The sequence below is a fragment of the Bufo bufo genome, chromosome 2, assembly GCF_905171765.1.
Source record: "Bufo bufo chromosome 2, aBufBuf1.1, whole genome shotgun sequence".
In the NCBI taxonomy this organism is placed as follows: domain Eukaryota; kingdom Metazoa; phylum Chordata; class Amphibia; order Anura; family Bufonidae; genus Bufo; species Bufo bufo.
In genome coordinates this window covers 411,764,328-411,782,906 of record NC_053390.1, presented here as the reverse complement: position 1 = coordinate 411,782,906, position 18,579 = coordinate 411,764,328, and the positions used below count along the sequence as shown (strand labels likewise).

The 18,579-nt window shown below is 42.6% G+C and overlaps 1 protein-coding gene across 1 annotated transcript in view; it reads right to left on the bottom strand.

Moving 5' to 3' along the window:
* The window catches only part of SHB (SH2 domain containing adaptor protein B), a 181,177-nt gene that overhangs the window by 45,361 nt on the left and 117,237 nt on the right, over positions 1-18,579 (bottom strand). The window contains exons 4-5 of the mRNA XM_040417278.1: positions 5,142-5,313; positions 4,313-4,432 (exon numbers count right to left, since the gene is read on the bottom strand). Of these exons, the coding sequence (XP_040273212.1) occupies positions 4,313-4,432; positions 5,142-5,313 (292 nt within the window). The remainder of the gene's footprint in view (positions 1-4,312; positions 4,433-5,141; positions 5,314-18,579) is intronic.

Genomic DNA, 18,579 nt, shown 5'->3' with positions numbered 1-18,579 from the left:
AAAAGGCAATCTGTGCCAATTTCTTGGCTATATATATATATATATATATATATATATATATATATATATAATTTTTTTTGACCTAGGCACCTGACAACTGCAGGCAATTGGGCATGACACAAATTCAGTTTAGGCATACAGAACATGAAGGTCACATTGCTATTATATACCGTACCTTACAATTCTGAAATCTGAATGCAAGAAGTCCACAGGGAGATCACTGGCAGCATTGTTCTCTCTACTTAGTGGGGGGATAATTTAAGGGATTTTCCCAGATAAAAAGAGGTTGCTCTGCAAAAGTGAACTACAGCACATAAGGGAGCAATGCAATTAACCTGGGCCTCAGTTGTACTCAAGGTGTCAGCATCACTTCCATTGAGTTACTGGAACAGCCAGAGGATCTGCATTTTTATTTGACTTTACTAATTAAAACATTAAAATGGTGACCTATAAAGGCTGACATGAATATCCAGAGCATCTGTCATTTCTTTACTGCTGCTAATGACAAAGGCTGACAGTACCTGTAACTGACACAGTGCGGGAGAACTTCTGCAGCGATCAGTGCCTCTGCTCTGCCTCCAAATAAACCAAACCTTCTCCCTACTGAGCCTCAGAAAGATACAAGCAGTGCGGACATTATTTCAGCTACTGGTGCATGCCAGTAAGCACACATGGACACAGCTGATAGCGTGCCAAAGTGGTGCAGACACAGCAGGGCATAACTCAACAGCTCAGTGGTGCAAGTCCTCATGAGTAATAAGGTGTTCCTCCACGCCGATCTCATGTATTGATTTTCTTAAAAGAGATTTCAAACTAGTTTGTACAATGTATCCTGCGCTTTGTGCTTTCCTTTTCATTCAATAAAAAGGAAATCTTTCCACCGAGTATACACACTCGATGACCACTTATTTAGTCTTGCTGTACTGCGGCACAAAGTGTTCCTATGGTTCCTCATTATGGAGCTGTACAGTGCCTTGCAAAAGTATTCCCCCCCCGCCCTTTTTTCGTATTTTGTTACATTACAGCCTTAAGTTCAATGTTTTGTTAATCTGAATTTTATGTGATGGATCAGAACACAATAGTCTGAGTTGGTGAAGTGAAATGAGAAAAATATATAAATAAAACTATTGTTTAGAAATAGAAAACTGAAAATTGGCATGTCCATATGTATTCACCCCCTTTGTTAGGAAGCCCATAAAAAGCTCTGGTGCAACCAATTACCTTCAGAATTTTTTGTGAAATGATGTCACCTGTGTACAATCTAAGTCTCACATGATCTGTCATTACATATACACACCTTTTTTGAAAGGCCCCAGAGGCTGCAAAATCTAAGCAAGAGGCATCACTAACCAAACACTGCCATAAAGACCAAGGAACTCTCCAAACAAGTAACGGACAATGTTGTTGAGAAGTACAAGTCAGGGTTAGGTTATAAAAAAAATATCCAAATCTTTCATGATCGCCAAGAGCACCATCAAATCTATCAGAACCAAATGGAAAGAACATGGCACAAAAGCAAACCTGCCAAGAGACGGCCGCCCACCAAAACTCACAGACCGGGCAAGGAGGGCATTAATCAGAGAGGCAGCACAGAGACCTAAGGTAACCCTGGAGGAGCTGCAGAGTTCCACAGCAGAGACTGGAGTATCTGTACGTAGGACGGCAATAAGGCGTACGCTCCATAGAGTTGGGCTTAATGGCAGAGTGGCCAAAAGAAAGCCATTACTTTCAGCTAAAAAAGAAAAGGCACGTTTTGAGTTTGCTAAAAAGCATGTGGGAGACTCCCAAAATGTATGGAGGAAGGTGCTCTGGTCTGATGAGACAAAAAATTTACTTTTCGGCCATCAAAGAAAACGCTATGTCTGGTGCAAACCCAACACATCACATAAAGAACATCATCCCCACAATGAAACATGGTGGTTGCAGCATCATGCTGGGGGGATGTTTTTCAGCAGTCGGGACTGGGAAACTGGTCAGAGTTGAGGGAAAGATGGTGCTAAATACAGGGAAATTCTTGAGCAAAACCTGTACCACTCTGTGCATGATTTGAGGCTAGGACGGAGGTTCACCTTCCAGCAGCACAATGACCCCAAACACTCTGCTAAAGCAACACTTGAGTGGTTTAAGGGGAAATATGTAAATGTTTGGAATGGCCAAGTCTAAGCCCAGATCTCAATCCAATAGAAAATCTGTGGTCAGACTTAAAGATTGCTGTTCACAAGCGCAAACCATCCAACTTGAAGGAACTGGAGCAGTTTTGCAAGGAGGAATGGGCAAAAATCCCAGTGGTAAGATGTGGCAAGCTCATAGAGACTTATCCAAAGTGACTTGGAGCTGTGATTGCCACAAAAGGTGGCTCTACAAAGTATTGACTTTAGGGGGCTGAATAGTTATGCACATTGACTTTTTTCTGTTATTTTGTCCTATATGTTGTTTGCTTCACAATAAAAAAAAACCACAAAAAAAACAAACAAAAAAAAAACACAACACCATCAAAGTTGTGGGCATGTTCTGTAAATTAAATGATGCAAATCCTCAAACAATCTATGTTAATTCCAGGTTGTGAGGCACCAAAACACGAAAAAAATCAAGGGGGGGTGAATACTTTTGCACTGTAGATGCCAATTATTTTGTTTATGTTATCCTTAGGCCCCTTTCACACAGGCGTTGCGGGAAAATGTGCGGGTGCGTTGTGGGAACACCCGCGATTTTTTCACACGAGTGCAAAACATTGTAATGCGTTTTGCCCGGCATCTCCTTCTGTCCTCATCTGATCTCTGTGCAGCAACAGGACCTTTGGTGACATCACATGATCCATCACATGATCTTTTACCATGGTGATGGATCATGTGATGACTGGAATGATGTCACCAAAGGTCCTGTTGCTGCACAGAGATCAGATGAGGACAGAAGAGATGCCGGCTACGCGATCAAGTGGACTAAGGAGAGTTAAATTATTATTTTTTTATCCCCTCCAGCGATGTTTTACTATGCATTCTGTATTCAGAATGCTATTATTTTCCCTTATAACCATGTTATAAGGGAAAATAATAATGATCGGGTCTCCATCCCGATCGTCTCCTAGCAACCGTGCGTGAAAATCGCACCGCATCCGCACTTGCTTGCGGATGCTTGCGATTTTCACGCAACCCCATTCATTTATATGGGGCCTGCGTTACGTGAAAAACGCACAAAGAGGAGCATGCTGCGATTTTCACGCAACGCACAAGTGATGCGTGAAAATCACAGCTCATGTGAACAGCCCCATAGAAATGAATGGGTCGGTATTAAGTGCGGGTGCAATGCGTTCACCTCCCGCATCGCATCCGCGCGGAATACTCGCTCGTGTGAAAGGGGCCTTAGGAAATGGAATGTGAAGGCATAGTAAAAGATACAGATCTTATATTGATGGGTGCCATATAACAGATCTGTACAACACAGATCCATAATATTGCCATGTGTATAAAAACTTTACATGATCCGTCTGTAATTAAAGCTTAAAGGGGCTGTGCAGGAATGGGTTGGAAAACCCCCTGTCTTGGCCGTACTTAGCTGCATCCCCGAGCTGGCTCCCGACTACTCCTCCTCCTAGCCTGCGATGCTCTGCTGTGCTGCGATGCTCTGCTGTGCTCCCTCGCTGAAAACATCAGGTTTGATGCCACCTCCTCCTTGTGTCATGTGACTATTTATCATGACGTAAGGGTAGCTGGTCTCTGCCGCAGAAGATGCCAAACCAGATGTTTACCACCAGGGAGCCCAGCAGAGCACTGCAGGCCAGGAGGAGAAGGAGCGGGGAGTCAGTGCCAGGAAGCAGGTAAGTAAGCTTCCCTCTACAGATTTGGCCAAGTGGAAGTGGCGGTGGCCACTTTATTTATTACTTATTTATTTTATGCACTTTACAGACATTAGCATGTCCAATGGGGCTCACAATCTAAGTATGTCTTTGGAGTGTGGGAGGAAACCCACACAAACACGGGGAGATCACACAAACTCCATGCAGATGTTGTCCTTGGTTGGATTTGAACCTAGAACCCCAGCGCTGCAAGGCACCAGTGCTAACCACTGAGCCACCGTGCTGCCTTCAGAGAGCTTTCTAGTTTCTGGAAGATAAAAAGGACATAGCAGCAAAAGCTATAAAATAAAAAATTCATGATGCCAGAATACCAAAAGCCACATGCAGCAGCCATGCCTCAACCCAAACCCTTAAGAGCATTAGTTTTTTCCTACAAATCTGTGCAGCTTTGCACTGCTCGTTTGTGTCCGAGCTCCTTTTTTGCAGTGATTTTATTTTAATCCAATAGAAATGACTTACTTCAGAGACAGAGAATAGTCGTGCTTGCTTGTCTGACTGTTCCTTACAAGGTAACTGCATTCTTTACACAACCTCAGCAAGTTTTCGGCATCTGTCCGGCTAATGGCCCCATGGTACCAACTGAAAATGTATATAATTCAAGGCAATAACATTAATATTATATAAAAAAAAAAAAAAACATAGAAGGTTAATAAAAGGTTCTAATAGATTTATATGTTACTACATTTTCAAGAGGTACAGCAACGACTGTATTAGTGATATCCGGATGGCTACATTTCTAGAATTTGTGCAACATTTACGGTGCTAGTAATATGCAGTTTGTGCATTGGGTCTATGTGGATTTTATGTGGTTACGCATAAAACTGAGTTACCTGGATTTATAACACTTAGGCCGAGTTCACACGAACGTGTGTGACCCGTGCCCGTGCTGCGGCCCGCAATGCACGATCGCCGGCCGTAGGTCAGCCGCATCGGATCGCGGACCCATTTACTTTAATGGGTCCACAATCCACCCGTTCCGCAAAAAGATAGCACATGTTCTATCTTTTTGCGGAACGGAAGTACGGGACGCAACCCCACGGAAGCACTCCGTAGTGCTTCCGAGGGGTCCCGTTCCATGCGGCCGTTCCGCAATTCCGGACCCATTGAAGTGAATGGGTCCGCATCCGTGATGTGGAAAGCACACGGAACAGTGGCCGTGTATTGTATCGTGTGAACTAGGCCTTATTGAATGGTATTTTTAGTAATTTCAAGATTTATTCAGTGGTGGATAATGTACTCAAACCTCCATGCTTTAAATAAGAAACGTTTTCTTAAAAGAAGAACTTACAATTGTTTTTCCAGTGCAAGATTCGGGTCCACTCTTTCTCCTAAGATACCACAGAGATCAGGACTGCCATGTTTTATAGGTTTAAAGCCACCTCCAGGGGCTCGTAGCTGTCTCCGCCTGTCACTTGATGGAGAAGGCGATGACTGTCGTATTTCACTTTCATTAAACTGGGCTGTAAAAGATTAAAAGGATGACTATAAGCAACTAGTAAAGTCTACTTACAAAGACCCTGGCATAGACAGACATTCTTGACCCCTCGGCCGACAAATGTCCTGTCTACAAGTACCCATGTATGGCGAATCTTGTTTTCTGAGGCCGCATAAATTAAAAGTGAAATGTTCCAGTATGAGAGGGAAATTGTATTTGCCAATTACTGACAATCAGCATTATATCAGTGGTTAACAGCTTCATGTCTACAGCCTGGAAATGGCAGTGTGGCAGCGTGCCATGGCTCAAAGGTTCAGAGGAAACAAAGCTCTTGGGTAATTATTAGTCTGAACTTTCACGGAGACAGAACTTTGTGTAGCAATAAAGTCTGACAAACCAATCACTCACAGTTTAGAAAAGTATTTTATCAGTGTGTACTGTATACAATTTATGCACTCTAAATAGTGCCCTTGAGGCACCGCTAAACAATGTAGACCTAAGGATACCAGACAAAGTAAACAAATCCACCAATTAGAATAAGTGTTCATTTACACGTGCTGATAGTGATAATGTTTTAGTGACTATATATCAGTCCACTAGGATATGTTCACATCTTACATTGGGATCTGCTTATTTCTACCACTCCAAGAACTCTTTTACTGTATAAATGACCAAATACTGAAACTGAGCTTGGGACAATCTGAAATTCGTTGGAGGGAAGGTCAGAAAACATTATTTTATTGAAATAACATTAGATGCTTGGAACAATAGTAATTTACTTGAAGAGTAGTAGAGGCTTGGTTAGAAAATTACCCATAAGGAAAAGTTCAACATGTCTTGATAAACATATATACTATATGGACAACAGCATTGGGCATTGAGCAGTGGGCACCTACACATTACAATTAAAGGAGCTTTTATGGCTTCCCATTCTAAATCCATAAGCATTAATATGGAGTCAGACACTCTTTTGCAGCTAAAGCAGCTTCTACTCTTCTGGGAAGGATTTTGGAGCGTGTCTGTGGGAGTTTATTTGCCTATTCGTCCAGAAGAACATTTTTGAAGTCGACACTGATGCTGGATGAAAGGGCCTGGCTTACAATCTCTGTTCTAGTTCGTCCCACCAAACTCATCCAACCATGACTTTATGGTCCTTGCTTTCTGCACTGGGGCAGATTCATACTGGAACAGAAAAGGGCCTTCCCCAAACTGTTCCCACAAAGGTGGAAGCATAGAATTGTCCAAAATGTCTCGTTATACTAAAGGATTAAAATTTCCTTTCAATGGAACTAACGGGCCTAGGTCAGGCCCTGAAAAATAACCCCATATCATTATCCCTCCTACAAACTTTACAGGGAGAACAATGCAGTCAGGCAGGTACTGTTCTGCTGGCATTCGCCAAACCCAGACTCATCTATCAGACTGCCAGAAGCGTGATTCATCATTCCACATAACACATTTGCACAGCTCCAGAGTCCAGTGGCAGTTTGCTTTACACCACTCCTTTCGAGGCTTGGCAATGAAAGGCTTGCGTGCAACTGTTTGGCCAAGGAATCCCATGCCATGAAGCACCTGCTGCACAGTATTTCTACTAATGTCAATGCACGAGGAGGTTTGGAGCACTTCACATAGTGAGTCAACAGTAGGTTGGTGACCTTTAGGCACTATGTCTCAGCACTTGGGACTGGTCTTTATTTATTTTTTTATTAAATCATGTCTCAATTGGCATGGATTCTCTTTCAGAAAGAGTTAAAAAAAAAAAAAAAAAAAAAAAAATCAGCAGTGGCAGTCCAGGATTAAAAGGTCAATGACAAAAAGACTAAGGAGTCCCTCAAAACGTGAAAGTGTCCTGACTCTACCAAGAAGACAATAGCTTGACAGAATTACATTTTAACTTGACATTTGGTGGAAATGTATTACTAAACAGGTATTGGTAGATGCTGGTTCCACCTTTTTTTTACCTGAGCCCAAGTCTATTACAGTAGTTCCAGACCAATCTGGTGAGGGAGCCACCACATCCAGGTGGAGACGGAATGGACAAGTAGACGCACATGTGCGCAGCTCTCTCCATTTACTTCTATGGGAGTCATGGAAACAGCTGAGCATGCTGTGGAATTTTATTTGGCTTTGTCATGGCCTTTAATTCTCTCATACAGCAGTTCAATTTGCTTAAAACTGCACATCCACTAATACAGAAGATGAAAGGAACAAAACAAAATACTCAAAATACTTTTTTTTTGTATACAGAGCTCCTCTTCACTATCTGCCAACTCTTACTGAAAACTGAAGCCAAAAAAGGTATACATAGTATAGACACAGACCATGTGGTGACTATGGGGCCCTTGAAGGGATGAACCTATGGTTGCCCCATTCTGTTCTCTACTGTGTAGCAGGACTTCCCTCTCCATTGGAACCTTAATATTAGCCAACAAGAAAGTGAGGAACTGGCCCAAGTGTCATGGAAAGGATGAGGTGAAAAACACCAAACACTTCTGTCCAGATTGGCAAAACTGGGCATTAATTAGTATATGCTCCACTGCCTGAACTATAACTGAAAGGTGCCACCAAATGTGCCACTGAGATAATTGGAATCAAAGAAGGCGGGAGCAGAACATAGGACACGGTTTCATGGCTTGGATTGTAACATAAATTACAAGATAATTTCAGCTCATAAACTGGACTTTAAAAGCATCAGCATCTTTCATTATAATTCACTTCATGAGGTCTGTGTTTACTTTTGTCCTGATTTAATAATCTGGCAAACTAGCTTCTTCCTGTAAAAAATATGTATATCATTACTAATGTAGACCACGTAATGTGCAACAGCCTCCAGGGAGCCATACCGGCATATTACTCAGTGCTAGCTTTGTACAGTGATTACACAATTATTAAGAAAAGTGGGATATCTAGAATGAATACATTTACTCTTCATGCCCTTCAGTACCTAAATAGACCACTGCTGAGAGAATATTTCTACTTTACATCCCATTTCTTTGAGGAGCTAAGGGAGAGGCTTTACATGAGTAAATTCAGAAGTCTGTGTTGCCATAATTTGCGCTAAATTTATAAAATATTGTGTGATATTTTATAAACTTGGTACATCTTTAAGTCTACTTTCACACTAGCGGCAGGACGGATCCGACAGGCTGGTTACCCTGTCGGATCAGTCCTGCCGCTATTTCGCCGTGCTGCCGCTCTGTCCCCTTTGACTATAATGGGGATGGGGGCGGAGCTCCGGCGCAGCACGGCAGTTCGCGGTGATCGGCGGCCTTCAGTCGTGCACTGCCGTGCTGCGCCGGAGCTCCGCCCCGTCCCGTCCCCATTATAGTCAATGGGGACGGAGCGGCGGTCCAGCGGCACAGCGAAATAGCGGCAGGACTGATCCGAGAGGGTGAACAGCTAACAATTATGTCTCAAGAGGTTACCCGTTTCAATGGCACTCCTTCACTGGAGTAAAATTGCAGCTTGACAATTTCCCAACCACTTTTTAAAACTGGAGTGAGTAGTGTAAAAATTATAAATGTTGGCAAATTATTGCAAGCACAAGTCCAAAAACATCGTAAAACCATATTTTGTGACTTTTTAAAGTCAACATTTCTCCCTAACTGTATTATTCATAAAGGGAAGTATCTCTAATGAATAATTTCCAAAAAATGTTTCCAAAGTACTACATTTTCCAGGCAGCATTAAACGTTTAGAAACATTATTCATGACGATCCACCTACATTTACAACTTCTGCATTTCAATGGTCCTACAACCCCCAGGTAAGCATTCCTGACACATTGATCACAATTACTTTCTCCAAGACTGTATGAGCAATATGAGCAAACCTATGATTTTTAGATCAGAGCAGATTCCATATAGTGTTGTGTCAGCAATGCTATATATTTAACCAAATATACGTATTACTCATTGTGATGGTACATCACGTTTACTTCAGCATAATAATGCTGACTTTAAGTTTCCTATATCAGAGATATGGTAAGATTCTAGTAGAGCGTCATCCTTTTGTAATGTTATTTGTACTAGCAGAAGAATTGTCTATCACAGCCTGGTTAATAACACGGGAGCCGTGATGACTGTATCTGCTTGGCTACGTGTCTACACCATAGCTAACTGATGCCACCATCCTCATAAAAAAACGGTGGAGAAAGACTTTATTGAAGATGGAAGCCAATTATGTGGCCAGCACCTCTGGAAGAAGATCCATTGCTTTGAGATACATTTACTTGGGACGAGTCAAAACCCCGGAGGAACACTCATCAGGAAGAGGATCTAGAGCTTTGTTGCACCTTGTAGTCAGCAAGTTGATTTCATCCAGGAACTAAGTTCTAAATCATTTGCTATTTATTCCGAAAAACTGGATTGTGTCCCATTTTCCTGTGTTGTAAAGTTCTCCCTGGAGTTCTGTGTTATAATGCAATAAAGTTTATTTGAGCTGTTCCCTCATCACTTGTTCTGTTGTTTGTGTAATGGTAGGTTCACAATAACGTATGGTGGCATGGACACTGGTGCAAGTACAGCACAGAGAAGAAGGCTGTGGACACTCCGACATTACTCATCTATGGGAAGAAGTAGTCTGCAGTGTTTGCATGCAGTTGTATAAAACTAACACTTCTCACTGCAGAATAACAAATTCTGGTATACGTTAACCATACACAAAGCTTTAAAGTGACTAGGATCATATTTAGCCGTTATCAGCTTCTGCACACAAACCCCTATGGAGCTTACCCCACAGGGCAAAACTAAATGCGCACATTCTGCTAAGCGTTGAGAAAACATAACATTTCAGTAATATGAACTAGAGATAAAATAAAATATTGAAATAAAAAAGTTATTACTGTGTAGGGATGAAGATGACCCTATGCAATGAAGAATTAATTGGGCAACATCAGTAAAAAGGCTCTTAAGATGTGGTAAATGGTTCAAAGCAAATACTGAGCATTTCTGCACAATAACTTAATCTTAGTCTTGAGAATAAATGATATAAATGTAGAATTCGTGACGCCCCCCCTCACATATGAGCAACTGTTTGTGTGTACTGTTTGCAAGGCAGCATACAGGGCTCATTCAGACGGCCGTATGCTGTCCGCAAAAATGTGTATCCGTTTTTTGGCGGACAGTTCAGCATGTCCGCAAAAAAACTGATTTCATTCAGTTTTTTGGCTGATCCATAGACTTCAATAGGGCCATGTCCTGATTTTCTCTGACAAGTATAGGACAGGTTTAATTTTTTTGCTGAGCCGTGCAATGGAGGAAAAAGGGCCCCATAGAAGTGAATGGGACAGCATCTAATCCACAAAAAAAACGGATCCGCATTTTTGCGGACAGCATACGGCCGTCTGAATGAGCCCTAAATATGTTAGGGTGGTTGCTTAGTAACAGGTGCTACCAGATCTCCTTGGAGTTTCTGCACCTACCAATACCACCTATGAGAGGAAAATGGAATTTTCCATCTTTTTGTGAGGCCGCAGCTAATTAATTTCTAGAACTAGGCTTTGTTTCGTACAAATCCATAGCCACTAAAGGGTAACTATATACCATTGTATCACATGTAGGCCTTGACCATGCTATATCTGCATATGACATCATTTGTATTTTAGGAGCCAGATTGAGTAGAACCTCTAGTTTCACAAGGAAAATGATCATAGTCCAGGACTTCCCAATATAATTGCTTTTATAAATCACTTTATCAGGATATTTTGCTGTTAACCCACAGCAGGGCCCGGCTGAGATCTGTGCTACGGGCTGCACTTAACGGGTTGTCCCACCAAAAAATATTCTACAGTTTTCAAGCAAGCATCTGGATATTCTGAATACTTTTGTACTTGCAGTTACTCACTGAAATGTATCTGTATAGCACCATCTGCAGTTGATTTTCTTATTTCCTCGTCCTGCTCACTGAGATGGCTGCACATGCTCAGTGTCATCCTTCACCTGCCTCCTGAGTTGATAGGAAGAACAGGGACACGCCCCCCCTGAGCTCGGGCAGAAAAGACACTCCCCTTTAGCTTAATATAAATCTAACAGAGCAATGAATGGGGAGATCTCTGGATCCATCTGCGGTACAGGGCTGGTTCTAGCTTTGTTCGAGATTGTCATGTACTATATGATGTCTGATTTTCATTTTTTTTTTACATTAATAATGGGATAACCCCTTAACTAGATGGTGTCCTGGCAGTGAGGCTACGGTCTTCAGTGCAGGAGCCAACCCCATAGGATCCTACAGCAATGGTTCCCTCACTGAAAATGGCAGCCTAGGAAGCAAAGCAAGACATTATCAGCTGCAGTACAGACCTTGGCCAGGGTATGGGCTTACAGCAAAATTGACCAAATATTTATAAAAATCGATATTATGAAAATTCCTGCACTACAATCATATTTCTTGTGAAACTGGAGGTATGCTTTAAGCTGGTCATACATTGTGGATTTCAGAAAGCTTTTTCAAGAATACCTTGTCATTCATGGTGGTCTTGTGAAGGCTGCTGTCTTGGACAAAAATGGCATTTGTTAAAACCTCAATTTGGCGATCAATCTCTGACATGATCTCGAAAAAGGGTTTCCATTGATGGGTTACAGTTCTGTTGACGTTTCCAACTATAGTACATAACCAATGCTCGTTCAAGTCATGAAAAGGGCCAATGGTCAACAGAAAAGGGCCATCTATAACCACTACACTATAGCCAGCTTTATCTTCTTACCAAAGACAGATGCTTAAAAGGGTTTTCTGAGATTTTTATACTGATGACCTATCCTCTGGATAAGTCATCAGTAGGAGTCCATCAATCAGCTGTTTGAGAAGGTAGTGGTGCCCTCAGTAGTGTTGCGGCCTTCTCTCTGCTTTTCCTAGAGCAGTGAAGGCTAACCTTGGCACTCCAGCTGTGGTAAAACTACAACTCCCAAGATGCCCCCCTTGCTTGGCTGCTCTCAGAACTGTATAGAAATAAATGGAGCATGCTGGGAGTCGTAGTTTCACCACAGCTGGAGTGCCAAGGTTAGCCATCACTGTCCTAGAGTGACGGCACATTCATCGATCATGTGGCCTAGGAGAAGCTCAGCCCCATTCAAGTGAATAAGACTGAGCATGATACAAAGCACAGCCGCTATACCATGTACAGTGCTGTGCTTGGTGAGCACCACTTCCTTCTTAAAACAGCCGATTGGCGGGGGTCCCAGGTATCGGACCCCCACCGATCAGATACTGATAATCTCGGAAAACCCTTTTAACTTTACGTATGGAGACCAATGGGCACACGCCCACACAAATGCTACTTCGATATTTGTTGATAGGCAGTGGCCTACATTAATGGACTTTGAGGGATTTGTTTTCACTGTTCTTAGAATGAGGACTCAAAAAACATTTAATTTACTTGTCCTTGTCTATATGCCATGTACATTTGCATCTACCGTACGTGAGTAGATCATTTATACCCATATACATGTAAACACTTCCCTACGGTCCAAATGAGGACATCGGGAGATCTCTGGAATGGCAGTGGTCAAGGTACGTCGAATATTGTGGAGATATAAAGCACCACAGCTCAAGGAAATGGGTTATTTTGGTTTCTTGGTGCTACATCGTGAAACTATGGGAGCACTTTTTACTTTGTTCACACAGGGTTAACATAAAAATAAGTGAAATGTCTAACAATCGCTAATGACCTAAAACACTTGGATTGAAAGTGGTCATAAGAGACTGTGCCATTTGGAGCTTTCACAAACAATGGAGATGTTTAACATATAAGTGCACGAGCCCCATCAAGAGAATGATAGTGGAGTCTGAGCGAGGCTTGTACGAGAGGATTAGATTTAATTATATCTGTTTCCAACTGCATGGAAAGGTTATTAAAAGCCAATTACCTCTTCTGAATGCAGTGAAGCAAGCAGAGGCCATCCCAACGTCCTCCCTGCACTACTTAATACTCAAATTAACTGCATTTTAATTCTTCATGATAACTTCCCCTCATGAGAGAAAAATCAGGAGGAGGCAAAATACAGAGCAATTTTCTGAGGAAGAAAAGATAACATAGCAAGCTCATTTGATTTCCAAAAGCACATGTATAGGTGGCCTCATTCCAACAAGATACCAGAGAACTAAGAACCCTGAAGCCAAAACCAGGATTGGACTGCAAAAGGGGAGAAGTATCTGCCCTAAATAATTTCTCTCCTGACGATCCACACCTGATTTTGGCTTCAAATACTGCATCAAAAAGCCTGAACGTGTGACCCTTAGAGATCAGAAATTATTTCCCTTATATTAGGGATCGACCGATATTGATTTTTTAGAACCGATACCGATAATCTGGGAACTTTCAGGCAGAACCCTTGTCCTATTCACCCTGATAGAGCTCACTGGGGAGGAGGGGAGAGGGGACCCTGTGGCCACTGCCACCAATGATTAACACTGGGGGGGGGGCGCACTGCGCCACCAATGTTTTTAATACTGGGGTCGGGGGGCGCACTGCGCCACCAATGATTAATGATGGGGGGGGGGGGCACTGCACCACTAATGTTTTTTTAATACTGTGGTTGGGGCGGGGGATCAGTTCCCACCTCCTGTATATGAATTAATGAGAGAGTTATCTTCATTGGTGGCGCAGTGGCCACTGCCCCTCTTGTACTCTCTCCTCTCATTGGTGGCAGCGGCACAGGGGGGAGGAAGACACTGCTTCCTTCTCCCCTGTGCTGCTGAGGGAACACGGAGAGCGCTGTCAGCAGCGCGATCCGTGTTCCCGATACGTTATCGGAATATCGGCAAAATAGATGCCGATAACTTTCAAAATCCTGAATATCGGCCGATTATATCGATAAAACCAATAATCGGTCGATCCCTACCGTATATGGATAAAGTGAACTGCTGAAACACAACAGATCTTCTGTGCCTAGAATGGATCAGTGTCCATCAGTGTGTATACAGAGAAGACTGTTGGCAGATACTAAGACTATGGGATCTTTCGACCGACTAACTCTGCTTTCGAAGGGTACGGCCACACGGTCAGATTTCCCGATTCAGTTTTGGAAGCCAAAATCAGGAGTGAATCATAAAAAAAGAGAGAAAAGAATAAAGGACAGATACAAGTTCTCATTATATTTTTATTTTTTAACGCATTTCTGGTTTTAGCTTCCAAAACTGCATCATAAAACCTGAACGTGTGGTTGTACCCTAAGCAGTAAAGATGATCAGTAATCTTAATGGGGTTATCTGGGAAATGATAATGACGACCTATCTTATCAGCTATTTCCCGGCAGCTTAGCAAGCACAGAGCTGTACGTTGTATAGTGGCTGCGCTTGGGACTGCAGCTCAGCCCCATTTACTTGAATGGGACTATGCTGCACCTAGGCCACATGACCGATGCACGGCCTAGGAAGAGGCCTCTTCTAACAGCTGATCGATGGGAGTCCCGGCATTCGGACCCCCACCGATCCGATACTGATGGCCTATCCAGAGGATAGGTCATCTATATTTTTCCCAGATAACCCCTTTCATTTCTTCTTATGTGTGCTTGTGGAACAGTTGCTCATCCCACTTTCCTGTACACTTTACTTACTGGGGGGGTTTATGACCATGTGGCATTTTTTACGTTCTGGCTGAATCCCTATAAGCTGGCAGTTGCTTAACATGTACAGCAGCTATAGACATCCTGTTAAAAGATCTGGCCTTTTGCCATAATTTATTGGCATACGAGTTCCCATTGTGTTCCGATATCCTTCCCAACATACTTGTGCAAACAAGTCGTAGCCAAAGGACATTTATCAGAACATGCACAAGAACTGGTAAGGTTCTCTCACATGTCGCTCATAACTGGGCAGTAAATGGACTGTACGTATGCAAGATCACAAGCACAACAAATGTCATTAAGTGTGACAGGAGAGAGAGTATTGCATTGCTCTCCGGTGGCAGCGCTTTCATTCTTAGCTATTTAACGTCTTTTTCTTCACATGCACCCTCTATATTTTTTAAGTGCTGCAGAATATGTTGCCATTATATAAAGATGATTATTATTAAAACCTGGTCAAGGCAGCTATATAATAAATTTTTATTTATTTTTTGCTAAAAGTTAAATAAAAAAGTGGTATTTTTGAAAAGAAACCTTATGGGCATGTTTATTAAGACTGGCTTATAGCTGGCGGTGGATCGCTGAAGATCTGAAGAGGCATCGGCTTCTACATAACTTCAGCGGATCCACCACAGATTCCAAATGTAAGGCCTCATGCACATGACCGTTGTGTGTTTTTTCGGTCTGCAAATTGCGGAGCCGCAAAATACGGATGGCGTCCGTGTGATTTCCGCAATTTGCGGAACGGCATGGACAGCCATTGATATAACAGTCTATTCTTGTCCGCAAAACGGACAAGAATAGGACGGGTTATATTTTTTGCGGACCACGGAACGGAGCAACGGATGCGGACAGCACACAGAGTGCTGTCCGCATCTTTTGCAGCCCCATTGAAGTGAAAGGGTCCGCATCCAAGCCGCAAAAACTGCGGCTCGGATGTGGACCAAAACAATGGTCGTGTGCATGAGGCCTTATATTTAGATCATTTTCCACGCCTAAAACAGGTGTAGAGAATGATGAATGAGACGGGCCCCCACCACGCCCTCCTAATTTAGTCCTGTTGTGAGCGGGGAAGAAGTCGCAGATTCTGCCACATCATACGCCATGGCGTATATCTGGTAATAAATGACCCCCTAGGGTGCAACTACCCTTCGAAAAGTTGGTTGAATGTGGAAATGTAACAGATACAGAAATAAAACATGAGTAAAATGCTAGAAACGGGTGACGTCTTGCTTCTCGGACATCTTGCTCCCCTTTGGCGGTATATCTTAAGAAGACTTCCTGTAGGTGATGATTATCTGTATAAGAAGGGCTGTGGAGCGGCAGACTGACTTGTGCCCTACATATTCATATAAAGCTTGTGGGCAGCGGCAGGGTTGTATAATGTCCTGTTTTCAGCACTTCTTATAAGCAGAAGTTTGTACAGCGAAGTGACAAGTCAGCTGTAGAAAACCGAGGCGTATCTGCCCTTCCCTTCTCATATCCTGAGATGGCAGGTGTTTTACATACAAACAGCAGCAAGTTGAAAAATCAGCCCCAGGCTTTTTATTATATAATCATATAAAAGCTTTTGCATGTCACTCCAATTCCGGCGGCCGCGGGCAAGGAAGTGGCCCGTAACTGCAGCTCAGCAGCAGACACTATGAAACAAATACAAACACGGAGGAATTAAACTAAATGCCAACGTGCGTGCCAATAAACTGCTGTACAACAACCAGAGTGCCAACAGCGAGGAGATTGCCATCATTATGAATGGTACCTGTATAACAATGCTGCCCAAAAGACTGCCAACTAATTGCTGTGCCTAGATTATTCCCAAGCTGTCAATCACCCCCATTCCGTTCCAGAGGATTTACGCTTACCGGTTAAAAGAAATTCATGGTCAGGGCTGCAAAAATGATTGGAACCACACAATTACGTGCGCGGTCTACACTCGATGGAGAGGATTACTGAAATAACGCATTTAGAGGCATCTCATCTCTTGTCTAAACTCACCGGGCAAAACGTGAAAAAAATATCTAGAGTCCAAGGCACCAGAGATTCTATAAAACCCCACTGTTTTATGGCGGTCATAATAAAAGGCAATGTTTCGGCGTATGGTTTGCTTAGCTGAAACATTACCTTTTGATATAACAGACCTAAAACGCTGGAGTTCTTTTTTCCAATTTTCAGTTCTGGATTTCCTGCAGCTCAGTGGAGGGTTGCTAAATTTGGAGAGCAGGTTGTGCAATGGGACCTAGTCACACATAGAAGGAATACATCTGGCTGCAACGCTCTGCGGACTCTTAGGTGTGAGTTGTTCCAGTAGAAATACTTGCTATCCAGATCCGGAACGCTCTTTAGTTGTATATTTGGCTCAGGTGGCCACAGTGTAGATTAGGAGGCAATTTTAGCCACTTTTGGGCACTTTTCTTGCAGCTTCTGACTATCCAACCTCGTGACAACCAAGAGTTCAGAATTCCTGCTTGGTAAAAAGTCTCTGACTACAGAAGGGGGTAAGGACATCAGAAGGGCTGCTGACTGACCAATCCAATGTCACCTCCTGTTACTAGAGTAGAAAGCAGAGCAGGTCATGAAGGACACGGTGTGCGGTATAATGGGGGCTTTTTGCTTAGTTCATTTTTCACTGTGAAATTTCCCTAAACTGGTGCAAAGGAAAACAGTCTTAGTTGCCCAAAGCAACCAATCAAATGCCACCTTTCATTTTCCAAAGACACTCTGAAAAATCAAAGTTGAAACCCGACATTCGTATCACACAGCTCATTGAAGGGCACCAAATTTGCTATAACATGTACGACTGATGTTAAAAAAAAATCTATAAAAAGTATAAATTTTCTGAAGATCATTTGGTGTGCTGTCTCAAAGTAAACATTGAGGACCTGGAATTTGAATGGTTGCTATGGGCAACTAATTCTTTTGCACCAGTTTAGATAAATCCCCCTGATATATATATATATATATATAGATATATATATATATATATGTTAGTAAATAACATAAAAGACAGAGCTTCACACGGCAACCCGTCCGTATTTGGCAGTTACAACCAATGTGACTTGGTTTTAACTATCAGACAGAAAAAGTACCCAGCTTTCCAAGGATCTGATCTATCCCACAGAATCCTTGTTTTCTCTACACATTCTCCAGTTTTCGCTTTGGGCATTTTTGTTTGATTATTTCATTGCTATGTGGACGGAGAATTTAACAGGTAATTCTGAGTATAAATTAACTATTACATTACAGAATATATGGGGGGGCACCATTGTGTAGCTAATGTGTCCCTAGTGTGCTGTGAGCATTAAAAGTTGGAACAATTCTGGGGTCACTGACATCAAGTCTGGAGCCACTTCGGGAACACCATATTCATCTTACATTTTACCATACTGAAAAATGTCTATGATGGCAGCTAGCCATTATTGTGATTGAAAAGGCAGTTAACATGTGGCATTTTTCTTTAACCTGTTCTTAAAGGGGTTGTCTCCGATCTCTCTTCTCATCAACATTCTGTAGACAGGGAGCACATGATCACTGCAGCCAATCACTGACGTTTTGCGTGGGTGGCCAGTGATTGGCTGCAGCAGTCACATGCTCTTTGTCAACAGTATGTTGATCCCCAGAGAGGAACTGCAGAACAGGCAGTAGAGCAGGAACCCAGCGTCGGGAACATGATCTCCATCGCAAGTCCGGCCATTCTCTGAGGTCTCAAAAAAGTTGGATAACCCTTTTAATATC